Source organism: Balaenoptera borealis (assembly GCF_965194805.1).
Source record: "Balaenoptera borealis genome assembly, chromosome: 1".
Lineage (NCBI taxonomy): Eukaryota > Metazoa > Chordata > Mammalia > Artiodactyla > Balaenopteridae > Balaenoptera > Balaenoptera borealis.
Window position 1 is genome coordinate 110,945,983 of NC_138860.1, and position 15,157 is coordinate 110,961,139.

The 15,157-nt window shown below is 44.9% G+C and overlaps 1 protein-coding gene across 4 annotated transcripts in view; it reads right to left on the bottom strand.

The window, feature by feature from the left end:
- Positions 1–981: 981 nt before the first annotated feature.
- SLC44A3 (solute carrier family 44 member 3) overlaps positions 982–15,157 on the bottom strand; it is an 82,294-nt gene continuing 68,118 nt past the window's right edge. For all 4 annotated transcript variants that reach the window (XM_082384426.1, XM_082384425.1, XM_082384427.1 and 1 more), the window contains exons 13-15: positions 4,579–4,716; positions 2,465–2,701; positions 982–1,376 (exon numbers count right to left, since the gene is read on the bottom strand). In XM_082384426.1, the coding sequence (XP_082240552.1) occupies positions 1,278–1,376; positions 2,465–2,701; positions 4,579–4,716 (474 nt within the window). In that variant the 3' untranslated portion in view covers positions 982–1,277. The remainder of the gene's footprint in view (positions 1,377–2,464; positions 2,702–4,578; positions 4,717–15,157) is intronic.

Here is a 15,157-nt window from a genome sequence, read left to right on the forward strand (position 1 = left end):
TTGATAATGAACTAGGATTTATAGTAGGAAGTGTTAGCAAAACCTAACCTTCAGTTATGACCTAGAGGAGGTCAAACAGCTAAGTGTTGTAATGATAAAAAATTCAGTCGCTAACACACTTTTTGACATTTTCTCAGCCAAGTGATTTCCTCTGATAGCACTGGTTCTATTAGGCCTTGGGGGTGAAATGTGCCTGCTTGTTTTTTGCTGAGGCCGATAATGAGGACATAGGGGTGTTTGATGAACCCACAAAAGCGCAGTTGACTTGCTCATCGTGCTGCAGTGACTAAGGTTAATGCCTCGGAGAAACTGCCCTGTTGTAAATCCTTTTCCTAAAGGAGACTGTCAGAGCTCAACTAATAGTCTTGTTTAAGAAAAAAGTTGTAATTTGCATTTGTTAAAGGAGACCGAGCTAGCATGCTGTTTCCTGCCCTCCAGGAAGAGGGGTTTAGGGAAACCTTATATCGCACTGCTTGCCCTGCCAAATAAGCCAGATTGGGCGTCCTGTTAGGAGAGTTAGTAATTCAGTTTACCTGTTATCTAGTTGAAACGAGGCTGCCAATCAACACGTTAGATGTTCCTATTTGTTTAAAGCTTTAAAAAGGAAAAGCCGCCAGTGCACGCCCACCGTGGCCCTTTCCTCTGACCCACCACTGAATCTAAATCTGGGAATGGGGTCCAGGCAGAAGGACTTTAAACCTTCCTCCGGGCAATCTCAGGTGGGGCTGTGGTTGAAAACCGCTTCTGCAGAACATTTGCTAATTTGTAAGACGTAGCCTTGTACTTTTAACAAAATTTAACTTTTCACACCTGGTTAATCTTCTGCCCGTTCTATACCACGCCCATCAGGTGGTAGTTCCTTTTACACTTTCGGTTTTAATTGTCCCTAAATCTAAGAATTGTACTTTGAAAAGCTGTAACATATTTAGCACGTTTCCAGGAGTGGAAGGGTAGGGAAAAGTCCTCTGTACTAGGGCAACATTCCAGAGAGTTTTGCTAAGGTTTATTGGTTGTGAGTGAGGAATTGTCCTTTAAATTGGTTTTTACATAATGTGCTTTTTAATTGACCACATAAACATGTTGTTAAAAGGTTTTTCAGTCCCAGTTGGTACAAAAAAGGTTGTATACTTTTATGGTCCTAGTATTGTAATGTGGTCAAATAGTGGGGACAAAAACAGGAAGAATAGGGTCCACATCGGGCCCTATCGTTTATTCTGCGCATGGCTCTTAGGAGAAGGAAACTTTTTCCAGGTACAAATACCTGATGGGCGCTTATCTTACAAAGGCCGGAGTTCTGTTCCCTCTTCATTCGTTAATGAGTTCTTGTCTCTCTGTGCCCTTGTATTGTTTAAGTTGTTGATCCTTTTTATAAAACTCTGAAAAACAAAAGAATGAGTTAGACCAGTGTTCTGTATCTGCACAGATTGGCAGTCATTTACTTAGCCATATCATTTCGGGGAATTTAATCCTTAAAGTTTTCCCTGTTGAACTAAAATATCTTGGGGGGGGGTAGATTTCAAAGTAGGTTTTTAATCAGAAAAGTGTAAATTGGAGAAAGAAGACCTAGTTAGCTTCCTACCACCATCAGAAATATTTTCTTTGGAGTACATACCAAATATGTCAAAGTGCTACTGTATTTTTATGTTTTATTTGGAGAAGAATGAGGATACACTTAATTATAAAACTGTAGAAGCGCTTGTTAAACTTCAGTGCCTGGCCGGACTAAGGAGTGCTTTGCATGCTCTGTTTAAAAGCAAAAGGGCCTAGGTTTTAGGGTAACAGAATGAAAGAAAATTGTTAAAATGTCACTTGACCCAGACAACAGAAAGAGATGAGAGACTTCATTCAGCTGTTAAAATATGCCTGTCTACACAGGATAAGGCAAATCAGCAACAACTGTGTTGCAAAAGCTGTTGGAAACAGCTGCCTGCTATTTCCAGATAGCAGTATGGGGGCTCTAATGAGGGTGTGGCATTCCTCAACATTGTGTGCTGTGGTTAATAAAGGGCCTCAGAATCGCAGATCTGTCATACTGGCGCTGAAGGTGATTGGTCTACACTGGAGTGGGTGTTCCCTAAAATACAACGGGTATGACATGATGCTTGGGGATGCAAAAATGCCTTAGAAAAAGATCAACTGTGAAATCTCCAGACCATCCAAAAGGCCAGACCAAGCCATTAGCACCAAAGGGGACTTGCACTGCTACTCCATCCAGACCCTCCTACCCTGGGTCATTTGCTTAGTGATAATTGCTCAGCTTCACTTCTTTCCAGGGAGAAGGTTTCAATAAGGGAGGTGGGATCAATCTCAGAAAATACAGCCCAAATCTCTCAGGACATTTGGGTCATGTGGCCCTCCGGAAGAGAAAATAAGCTGGGAACCAAGGCTCCTTTATGTGTGAGTCTTCAACGCTTTTGAGATTGTGAGGATGGAGTCTAAAACAGGAAATGAGATGTTTACTTACCAAAAACTCTTGGTCCATAAAGTAGGGCTTTTCTGATGATCCATCATTTGTTTCCAGATCAACAGCAAAACACAGGAAAAGTGCATCCAGCACAGTTTCAAACACAGATAAAAAACTATGGGCTACTAAGTAGGCAAAAAAAGCAACCAATAGCAGTGGGATTGCCCACACCTGAAGCACACGGTTGTAGTTAAATGCCATCAGTCCTCCAAAAACTGTGAAACACACCACTAGCACCTGTCCAGAACAAGAGTTTGTTGAAAATGTTTATAAGTTGGTTGGTTAGGATATTTTAGAAAAGACATTTGTCAGGTATAAGCAATAGTTTCCATGTATGTGCATGTGTGGGAGTGTATGTGCCTTACTGTAAACAGTGCTCGTCAATAAAAAATTTTTTTTATAAATGCTATTTTTAAAAACAACAGCACAACAATCCAGTGAGTGGATATACTGTAGTTCAATATGTGAGTACTTTTACCCTGGGGATTAAAGTGGATGGGCTTTCCAATGCTGGTGTAGGGAGATAATAGGATAATAGGCTTTTGCTACATGTAATTATTATATTTCCAGGAATATGATTACAGGCCATGATGTACCTAACTGTTTAACAGACAAATTGGAGCCCCTCTGGAGCCCGCACTGCACTTGGATATCCATAAAGATGGACGCGAATGTCTGCATGCCACTTCATTCAAAAAAAAAAAAAAAATCAGCAATTATGCGTTCCTTTTGGGAAATATAGGAAAATGAATTACTGCCTAAAATAAAATACAAGTCTGTTATAGAAGAGTAGCTCCCGCTCGCCGCAACTAGAGAAAGCCCGCACGCAGCAAGGAAGACCCAACGCAGCCAAAAATAAATAAATAAATGTATAAAAAAAGAAAAAATGAAACCTCCTTCCAAAAATTTTTGTAAGTAGTTATTACAAAATATATCATCCACAATCCTACCAAGCTAACGTAAACAATGCCACTTAGATAGAACTACAACTTAGATTATTAGGCTGTTTTGAAAGGCGCAATCAGTTTGTTCTTCTAGAGCTACTGTCCCATGAAAAGTCTCTGGGGCCCAGCTGTGCCTTAAAATATATGTGCAATTAACACACACCTGTGAAGTCCATGCATGTTCTAACTTGTTACTGACAGCTAACCATGATAGTAACGCACCAGAGATATACGCCAAATGCCACAGAAACACAAAATGCTAAACGAGGAGCCAAGAGTCCCCATATTTGGCATTGGCACAACTGGAGACTGATACCTTGTTCATTTTAGGGCACCATGAATGTCCCCGGCATTCGTGTCCTATGTGGAGGACTGGTTGGAAGAAGCAAGGATGTCTAGCTTAGAAGAGGGAAGATGTGGAGGGAGGGTCGGGACGTCTGCGGTCAAGAATTTGAAGGGCAGTCAACTGGAAATAGGATCAAACAGGTGTGTGGAATTAAGCCCAGTGGGTGACACGGAAAGAGACACGCTAGCACAGTATAAAGAACCTTCAACTTGAGGCATGGCCAAGTAGGGGCTGGAGCACCGCTTTCATCACTCTTTTAGGGATTCTTCCCTGTAACCCAGAAAGGGGATGTGTTATCTTTAGTTCACAGATAGGAAAAATGAGGTTTTCACAAGACCACATACAACTCCTTGGAAAAAGATGACAGCAGAAATGTAACTGGCTCCATTTGGGGCATTAACCATTCTATCTTTATATTTATGGATTCAGTGCTCTTAAAATCATCAGGTTTCAATACTATTTCCATATATTTTTATGACAAACAACCCCTATAAAACATTCATTTTCTGAGGTTAGTAGCATTTTCATTTTAGATATGAGAAAGCAGGATTCAGAATGGTAGAAAGAAATCATAGCTAAGAGTAAGACTAGGATTCGAATCCTGGCTCTACCTATCGTGGGATCCTGGACAAGTTATCAAACCTGAGTTTCCTCATCTGCGAAACAGGGTTGCTTCACAGGATTGAGGATTAAATGAGAGGATGAGACACAGCATCTACCACAGGGTAAGCACTCAGGACACAGTAGTTGTCCTTCACGGTCTTGTTGTATGGCTTAATTTTTGGATCCCAAGTTCCTTTATTATTTTAGTGAAGACATCTCACCTTTCCTAGAAAAATTGCGAAGTCTCCAAAGCAGTTAACAGATGTAAAATGACTTGAATTCTTGGATAAGAGTTTGAGTGCATCTTTTGCTGATGTACAAAAATCTGTCCCATTGATGGCAGTTGTAGTGTATACATTCTGAAACAAAAGACAATAGTTAAAAAGATGATGAGTCTTACTGTTGTAAAGACAATATAATGCCGATGCAGAATATTTGCAAAATAGAGAAAAATAGTTACTATTAACCCACTATCTCTACTCATAACAGGTCATTTCATTTTCAAAGTCCCTTCCAGTCTCTGGAATATATACACATATATTTTCATATAATTGTAATAAATGGAAAAGATAAGTATTTCTGGTCAGTATGGTGGATTGAGCATCACCATTACAAACATATGGAAATGATGCGTAAAGCATAACTATCTTAATGCACAGCAGAGTTTGAGGGGAGGAAAAGAAGTTTAGGTGCTAGAAACAAAGCAGACCCTAGCTAATGGTGAGCGCTGAACCCAAATACTTAATGGGCAGGGAATCAGTAAAGGTTAGGAGTGAGGGGCTGGGGATTTAACACCTTGGGGCTAAGAAACAACGCTCAGGCCCATGCCAGGAAACTGAGCTGTCTGCGTAAATACAGAATTTATATTCAAACTCAATCAGCCATTCCAGGAAAGTGGTAAAGAAATGCAACATCTGCCTAGGACCACTGAAATTACTAGAGTCTGGCCATAGGCAGAGCAAAACCACATCCCCCCAGGCCAGGGAATTGTGGAGGCCCACAGACAACCATCCTTGAAGAAGATGAAGAAGCCTTCACGGGAAAAATGTACAGGTGACTCAAGGAAATGAACAGCATGTCAAACAAAAGAATCTGCACCTTGAGAACCATCTGAAATAAAGCATTCAAGGAAGTATGTTTAAGATGTTATGGAGATAACAGAAGAGTGACCATAAAGAATGAACAGCACGGTATAAAAAATGAAGAGGCAGTGTAGAAAACAAACAGAATAGAAATTCTAGAAATGAAAAGATATACAATTTAAATGGTTCAGTGTCATTGTTATATATCTGACTTATTTTCCTTTATACAGAAAATAAGCATTTTCATGTTGCTCCATGGCTTTTATAATTTTAATTTTTAATAAATACACATTTTATCAGGGGTGTGTGTGTGTGTAGCTAGGGCATATTTAGACTATTTCAAATATTTTGCTATTATAAATAACTATGCAATGAACATCTTAATTTCCTGATTTTGGATAATTTCTTAAGGATAAATTTCCAGAAATGAGATTATTAAGTCAAAGAGGACAAGTGGATATATGTGTTCATATAAGAAGATTTCTTTGGTCATTTTTCCAAAATACCTTTTCCTTATAACTATACGATAATTTCAAAACCATGAATTTCTTACATTTCCCTTGAAATCTTTAAAATGCTACTTGCACTGCAGTTTACAATTTATAACTTCCCTGGGAAAATACACTGGAATGCTACCTGCTTGGGTTTTGCCTTGCCTTTTGGCTTAAAGGATGAAAGTTTTTTTATCTCATGATATAAAACTAATCCTTTCATACACCCATTCAAAAACATTGTAAAGAAACTAATTTGGAGTCTACTGCAGTAATTTAGCCCCAGTGATGCAGGTCTTAAGCAAGCTGAGTTACAGAGGAGAAGGAGACTAAGGCCATGGAATTAACTGACCCTCTCTTGGTAACCCCCTCTTCCCCAGGGCCAACTAGAGAGGAATATTTGGTTCTTAAAGATGAAAGGCTGGGTATTCACCTCCCCACACAGGGCACCCTGCTTGCCTCAGAGGGGATATTCTCAGTCAGATGTCAGATGAGGTTCCTGCAGAAATGCCTTAATGGTATTCCACAAGAACTTTTGATTTCTGACTTATGTAGAATGCATGTGAAATTGCTTTTAATATCCCAAACTGGCTGTTGGTGGACTTAAGTCTTGAGTGGGGATGTGGAAACTCATTGCTCATTATTTGATCAAGCATCTTTGATCATCTAAGGTTCTCAGAGCCCTGACTACCAGCTCATCATCCTGAAGACACATGTGCAGGGTGGGTAGGTACAGACTGGAAACCAAGGTCAAAGGCATTGCCCCAGGTGCTCTGGAAAATCAGGGAACTTTTTTTTTTTCATTCTAACTTTATGGACATGACACTAGCAACTTTAATTAGAACAAAAGGCTATTTAAAAGCATGGTGGTTAAGGTAAGCACAGGCCCTGTAGCCAGTCTCTGGGTTCCAATCCTAGTTCTTTTTTTTTTTTTTTTTAATTTTATTGATTGATTGATTGATTTTTGGCTGCGTTGGGTCTTTGTTGCTGTGCGCAGGCTTTCTCTAGTTGTGGTGAGCGGGGGCTCTTCGTTGTGGTGTGTGGGCTTCTTATTGTTGTGGCTTCTCTTGTTGTGGAGCATGGGCTCTAGGTGCGTGGGCTTCAGTAGTTGCAGCACGTGGGCTCAGTAGTTGTGGCTCGCAGGCTCTAAAGCGCAGGCTAAGTATTTGTGGCGCATGGGCTTAGTTGCTCCACGGCATGTGGGATCTTCCCGGACCAGGGCTCGAACCCATGTCCTGTGCATTGGCAGGCGGATTCTTTTTTTTTTTTTTAGAAATTCACGTTCTTTTATTTATTTATTTATTTATTTATGACTGTGTTGGGTCTTCGTTTCTGTGCGAGGGCTTTCTCTAGTTGTGGCAAGTGGGGACCACTCTTCATCGCGGTGCGCGGGCCTCTCACCATCGCGACCTCTCTTGTTGCGGAGCACAAGGCTCCAGACGCGCAGGCTCAGTAATTGTGGCTCACGGGCCCAGTTGCTCCGCGGCATGTGGGATCTTCCCAGACCAGGGCTCGAACCCGTGTCCCCTGCATTGGCAGGCGGATTCTCAACCACTGCGCCACCAGGGAAGCCCGGCAGGCGGATTCTTAACCACTGCGCCACCAGGGAAGTTCCTCATATCCTAGTTCTTACTACCGACTGGCTGTCGGTCTTGGGCAAATGATTTAACCCCTCTCAGACTTCAATGTCCTGATCTGTAAAGTGAGTTATAGCACCTACTGCAAAGGGATGTTGGGAGGATTAAAGAACACATTCCCTATAAAGCATTTAGCAAAGCGCAGGCACATAGAAAGCATGTAATAAAGGGTGGCTATTTTCCTCCAGACCTCACCGACGATGAACTCATTTACAACTGGGAAACACAGAGGCCATTCTTTAAGCGCGGAGGAGGTGCGGAAAGGACCCGTGGTTTCTTCATCTGTAGACTTTAATCCCTCACACTCTCAGGGACCCAGGAGGGGCAGGACCTGCTTCCCAGACCACGTCCCAGGCCCCCACGTGGTCTTGCTCCACGGCAACACCACACGCCGCTCAGCCTCTTTCTTTGCATTCGGGCTCTGCCCCCAGCCCCCCACGGCCCCACTTCTGCCCTCTGAACTGAGGTTCTTGGTGTTCTTCCTGATTCAGGCTGGGAATAGAGTTTCTGCGGGACTTCCTTTACCTACAGATCATAACCTCGTAGTCAGTTTAGCACAACTGCTCATAAGCAATAAAAATAGATTTTGCTCCCTGGCTAAAATGATTAAAGGTAAAATAGTACTTTCTCATGCATGTGTTGACTCCACAGATCTTGGGGGCCCATAACCATTTATCTTTTCTTTAATGTATCATGCCCAGTGAAAGATGGCATTAAAACCACTCTGACAGGGAAATTATATATACGCCTTCCTGCAGCTACTACACCACTAGTATTTTACCACAGGTTCAACCCTGATTGCCACAGAGAGACCTAGAATTAATGTCTGAATGAAGAACTGGAGGAGGGAAGAATTGCTCATGACACAGGATATGGATTGAGAATTTCTGCAGTTTCAGCATTAGCTAATTTATACTTATTCTGAGGAGAAGTGCTTCCTTGCCAGGCAGCTGGAAGATGGACTGCAGTAAATGTTCAGTGTTGTAAGTCCTGGCTCAGAGCATTTGCATTTGCCTGGCATGACAGAACGCTAAGGCGATCTGCAGACCCTAACAATATGTGGAAAGGATAGATATAAGGAACAGGGAACACGTTTTGTTGGTTGTGAAGGTTAATCAGGAGATCCTGAAGCAAGGAAAAAGGAGGTAGCGGTACCAGGCTTTTATTACTAGACAAAATTCAGTGTACTTGTTTCTTTAGCATCACCAAACAAGTGGACACATCTGTGCCTGAGACTGAACCCGTGAAAACACAAAATCGATACAAGGAAGGATTCCCCGCTCGACAATGGAAGCACCTCAACACTAGGTCGCATTCTCGTTCCTTTGCCTGGGACTGAGGACTCCCTGCACGTACAGGTGGCTTTGCTTTCAGATTCGCATGGACTGTCCACCAAGGTCTGTCACAAGCTGCAGGGGAGGGTGGGTGGAGGTCTTGTATGGCTGGGAGGATTCGTGAACGATGAACTACAACTCAAGCTCAGGTGAGAGAGCAACATGGAGTGGAAGCCTGGCCTGGCGTGAGGGAGAGGAGAGAGCATGGGGGAGGGGAGGGGGTAGAAGACGTCACAGAAGTGGCATCAGGCTGGGCCCCTGCAGAGAACGTGGGGTGGATGGGGCCACGGCAGCAGCAGAAGGCAGTGAACTGAGACTCAGGGGTCAAGCAGAGAATTGTGGTGGGACTCCTCCAGACCCGGATCTCGGCGGGGCTGAAACGCCATGCTGTGGAGCAAGGGACATGACAGGAGGGTTCAGCCTGTGCTTCTGGAAGCTCTCCCAGGCTGCCCTGGGAAGGTTCAGGGCAGATCTCTCATTACCGTCTAACGCTGAGCTACAAAGCCCTGCACCTCCCAAAGCTCATTTTCACCAAAGCCCTTGGGGAGCCCCCCAGGCACGTCCACTGCACCTCCTGGGCTCTGCTTGAGCTGCACATAAATGCCCTGTGACCACTCAGACATTGAGCACGTTGGCGTCATTAGCGGTCATGAGCCAGGGGCCAGGCCCAAAGCAAATGAGCCCTTCTGTGGGGAGAAAATAAGAGTACTAGGAATTGTGGGGCTTCCCTGGTGGCGCAGTGGTTGAGAATCCGCCTGCCAATGCAGGGGACGCAGGTTCGAGCCCTGGTCCGGGAAGATCCCACATGCCGCGGAGCAACTAAGCCCGTGCACCACAACTACTAAGCCTGCGCTCTAGAGCCCGCGAGCCACAACTACTGAGCCCGCGTGCCGAGAGCCCATGCTCCGCGACAAGAGAAGCCACCGCAACGAGAAGCCCGCACACTGCAACGAAGAGTAGCCCCCGCTCGCCACCAACTAGAGAAAGCCCGCGCACAGCAACAAAGACCCAACACAGCCAAAAATAAAATAATAAATTAAAAAAAAAAGAGTACTAGGAATTGTAACTCTTTCCAGGTGCTCTGCTCCCTTCCACCCCACTTCAAGAGATGCCTTAGTGATATGTCCCCAATGGCTTGCCACAGACCTGGCAGTAGCTTCCTAATTTGTCCCTGTGGCCTTTTTTTCTCTTTCGCTATCAGTAGGCAGGTGTGCAACTTCTGTGTGTAAATAAATAATAATAGTAACTAATAATGGCAAGAATCACGGAGTGCATACTATGTGCCAGGCCCTATTCTATATTCCCCTGAATGCATTTAATCCTCTTAACAACCACAACTGGACGATGAAGTAGTTGCAGAGACTAGAATGCAGAGAGGTTGGGTAGCACACCCCCGGTACACGCATGCGACAGAAGTTGCATCACTTACAAGAAATGGACCTCTGACTCATTCAGGCCCATCAGGAAAACATTTACTTTGAGCTGTACTCTGTGCTTTTCCTTCCAAAAGGTTCAAAATAATAAAGTGGTGCTCTTAGGAGATGTGTCATTAAAAAGAGCCAAGGATGTGGCAGGACGGTTTAGTAGAAAGAGGCTGGGTTCCAATCACGTTGCCTCCAAAGACTGGCTGAATGGCTTCCACTAAGTAATGTCACTTCGCACTTACACGAGCCCTCAGGTTCTAGCTAAAGATGCTTCATGTTTGTGCAGTACTTCAAAGTGCCCTAGGCACCCTCCTGCTATTATCTTACTTGATCTGCTTCTCACCACGACTCACTGAAATCATCACCATGGGTATATTATTCCCATTTTACAGGAAATTCTAATTTTTGAAGAGAAATGAAAGAGATTTAAGTGTACTTTTAGGTAACAGAAAAGTCGGATTACCTCTTTACTTTGAGAGTTGTCCAAGAATGTTAATTGCAGCTTTTACACAGAAAGAACATTTTTCCTCCTTAACTCAAGCCGGAAGCCAGCCCAGCCCACGTTGTGTCCTTCATCAGCGAAGGGCAGCCATTCGTCCTCCCACGAAACTGAAGCGGGCCCTTCTTTTGGTGGCAGAACTGTGAACCCGAGCTTCTGTTGACTCTTCAAAAAGGTAAACAGAGTTTCCCTCCGTACAGGAGGAAAGGCATTTTCCAAAAGCCATGCCGTGAATAGCCAGCTTTATTTCTGGAATGCCTTCCTAACAAAATTCTGATATTTATTAACTCAAAATAAAACAAGAACTACAAAAACAAACCTGAGAAACTGGATGATGAATAAATAACACTGGTATTCATACTTTCCTCAGAACCAAAAGTAATACAGTGAAATCTGAGCCCAGAGTGATCCCTGTACATCCAAGGGTCTTTTCTGGTAAAACCTGCAGGAACCATCACAAGCTAGTTTCATCTCAGCCCTGTTTTTATCACAAACACATGCTGAGGGAGGTGGGGCACAACCTCCAGACCTGGCGTTCGCTGCTTGGATCAGCCCAAGAGTTCACCGCTCACCAGCTGCAAAAGTCCGTTGAGACGGCGGGTGGGGGAACCTGCCGGCCCCTCGGGGTTGGGACCAGGTCGGGTGGAGGCACTGTAAAGCCGGGCGCTCGGCAGTGCTGTCCTGTTTGCTCCTTTTAAATGTATTTCCTTTTGGCTTATTTTTTAGAATAATGGCTTTATCAGTTTCATGCTCATCATTAAAGAAAATCAAGCAACGTAGAGACAAAGAAGAAAGCAAGAAAATCGCTCTGATCCCACCCCTCAGAAATAACCACTGCTCACATCACATGGACCTCACCCCAATGTTTCCCTGCAAAGATACACAGAAGGGAGACAGACAGAGGGAGGAAGTATGGGCAGGCAAGCAACAGTTATAAAAATGGAAACAAAAAGTACGGTTTAAGTAAAAGCACGAATGTGAATTTGACTTCAGCAAAAGAAACTGAAACTGAAGGAATATTTGAATGTCAGACAAATGTATCTTCACACACAAGACCTAGGTTTCTAAAGAAAACTTTCTAAAATTATTATGAAAAACATTAAGAGGTTAGAGTGCTTTCTTTTTTTTTTTTTAACACTGTGGCTTAAGTTTCAGCAGCATGGATGGTGAAAGATGAGTTAGTTGTCTCACGCTTTCTCCCACGTCCCGAATTTAGTGCGTTTCGTTACTATTCTGACTTTGTCAGGGTTTTGAACATTTACAGCCTCTTCTGTGGTGACGGCTTTAGTTACTTAATGGAGTGTACCCAGCACAGCCGCTGTGCCCGCCGCCTTACATTCTGCTCTGTGCCAGCTGCTCTGACACTCTCCTGCAGGACGTGGTGGCGGGGGTGGGATTCCTTGGCCAAGACGCCCTCCCAGTGAGGCTCACGCTCATTGAATGGATACAGGAAGATGCTTTGGCAAATCAAGAATGGCCTCCAAATAATACTTCTTCATGCAAAGCCAAAGGATTAAAAGGCTACCCCAGACGTCACCCAGGAAAACCCTCTCGTTTTACTGATGAGGAAACAGAAGTCTCAACAGGCTAAGTGACCAGACAGAGGTGACCAAGATGGACGTGAATCAGATATTCACAGCCATGCCCCTTCCTCCCCAAAGAAGGGAGGGTTAGAGATCTGTGGGTCCCCAAAATCCAGAAAAAGCCAAGGAGGCCCCTGCATCTTGCTGAACTTGGCCATCATTGATGTGCTAGCAGAGCTCCACCCTCCCAGTGAAAAGCCACCGGGACAAGGACGTGATGCTTAGTGATGAGCAGATCTGGATACAGGGCTGCGCAGCGAGTGCCGCCTGCCTCCCCGCAGGCCCACAGAGGGCTCTCCCTGCGTTCACCTCATGTGACCTGGGTATAATCAGCGGAGGAAATGAGAGAGGCGAAGGGAGGCCTGGGCTTCCATGAGGTAAAATTAAAGTTGCAGCCTGTGAAATAGGAAATGCAGGGGATGGAAAATGCTCGGACTGTATTTTGATCTTAGGCTTTATTAGAAAGAAGACTAAATGGATGGGCTGTCCCCTGTGAGTGAAGACCATTGGTTTCCTCTCCTCCTTACTCTTACCCTTGACAAGGAACTGCAGGCAGCACAATGAAGCCATTAAGGCTACAGACCTGGAGTCATATGGATCCCCACAGAGCAGCTAGCATTCTAGATAAGCTCTTCAGCCTCTGGGCCTCAGCTTCCTCATTTGGACAATGGGGGTAATACCCACTTAACACACAGAGTCCTTGAGAGGACAAACTTAGACCGCATATGTAAAATGTGTACCAGGGTGCCTGGCAGACCCTCAAAACTCAATAAATGGCTATGTTATTTACAGACCTGAGAAGGTTGGTTCTTTAGTTAAGAGGAATGCCAAATATCTCTGATTTGAAGCTCAGCCCGAGGAAACGGCAAGAGGGAGATGGAGGGCAGAAATGGGACTGTTTACATGTTTTCGTATGTTGCACATCTGGGGGAATAACTTTTGAAGTCAGGTGTGTGTCCCTCCATGAACACACTGTTGATGGGTGTGGGGCTGGCGAAGCAATAGCCGACCTGTTAGGCTGCATGAGAAAGGCCTGCTGACAGAGAGCCTGGTAGTCGATTGAAAGGTCGCAGGCTGCTGGGAGTAATTACTGCTCTGTGCATGGCTTGGCCCAGCATGCAATGAAAACTCTTTTAAGAAAAATGCATTTATTTAAAGACACTGGCTGTAATAACAGAACTCTTCTTTCTGAAGCTCCAAAGACTATCGGCCCTTCCATTCTGGCCTTCTCTAACCACTGGCACTTCTGCTTGGAAAGCAGCTTTTCTTGCAGTCAGTCTTAGGTGTTGTTAGGGCAGCTCCAACAAGAAAGGGCAGCTCTTTGAGCTTGTATTTCCTTTTTCTTTATTGTCTCCCTGCTACTCTTAGCAGATGCTCCAGGCTCTGTGAAGGCAGCACGAACCAGGGCTGGGCTGAGAAAGTAGGGGCTCGTCCTTCCATCCACAGACGCGTATGGAGGGTGTGCCTCTACTAAGCTCGGGGCTGGGCACAGGGCACTGAGCCAGGCCGACAGGCTTGTGTTCTTGGATCTCAGGAAGTTTTTGTTGCCGCCTTGATGGAGGCAAGACGTGGGCATGGCCAGCAGGCCCAGAGGGCCCTTCTCACCCCCACTGATATTCAGCCTCATGAAGTCATCTGGCCTCAGCTGTCTCACTGCTTGGATGAATGCAAGTCTAGCAAATGCTTCTCTCTGCCTCACCCCTATGCCAGCTGAGGCCTTCTATAAACGGCAAAAGGAGGGGGAAGATGAAACCACTTGAAGAACATCAAAGACTGGATCCAATTGCCGAAACTTTTAGGAACTTTCTAGTCCTGCCTAGATAAGAATGCTGAGCCAAAATTCTCTTAGTCTCTTCCTCTCCTATTTTTCACAGACCTTGTTTCTGAAATGTCTATAGAGATGAGACTCTAAATGGAAGGAGGACTGTCCAGCTATCCCCAGTGTGTGTGTGATGGTTCACTTTGCTATCCTGACTTCTGTTTCGCTTCCCGCATGTATTTCCTCCTTTCTTGCCTCTCTGCCCACCTCATTCCCGCAGGACTTGGGGGCCCTGTGCTCATTCCCCCAGGTGAGGGGAGGGAACTGGCGGGGGGCAGGAGAAGACACCCAGTCTGCAATTCTTACTGGCTTTTGATTTCCAAAATTTTAAGCTCTTCAGGCCCTTCCTACCAGTGGAGAAGGTGAACGAAGGGGGTTCCCAACATGACCCGAGTCTGGGAGCAACAGGTGGGTGTGCAGGTCTTCCTCCACCCCGGGATTAGAAAATGAGACTCCCCTGCACTGGGGAAAGAAGGGAGGGTTAGAGATCTGTGGGTCCTGACCAGGCGTCCAGCTCTCCTTTTTTTAAAGCAGAGCACAGAAAAGTAGCAAGACTCTAAAGGGGAGTGCCCACTCCTAGGGTCTGAGTTTGCCAGGAGTGAGGGGCTTCCAGAGACATGGGGGGCTTTCATTGCTAAAACCAGAACAGTCCCAGACAAAGCAGGAGGGTTGGTTACCCTACCACTAGCACATCTAGGCAGACAGGGCCATAGGTGGCCTTCCAAAAGACTCCTGCTTCCCAAGCAGAGCTTGAAGGAGCCATGAAGATGGGAAGATGGATGTCTCTAGGGCAACCTGTGTGTACTAATGCCTGGGGCTACCTGGCACCTCATATAACCCATGGGCGGATAGCCCAAGAATAATGGATTAAACTTTCTGCCAGTCCAGTGGAATGGGAGTTAACAGACAGAAATTAGGTTGAGAGACATGA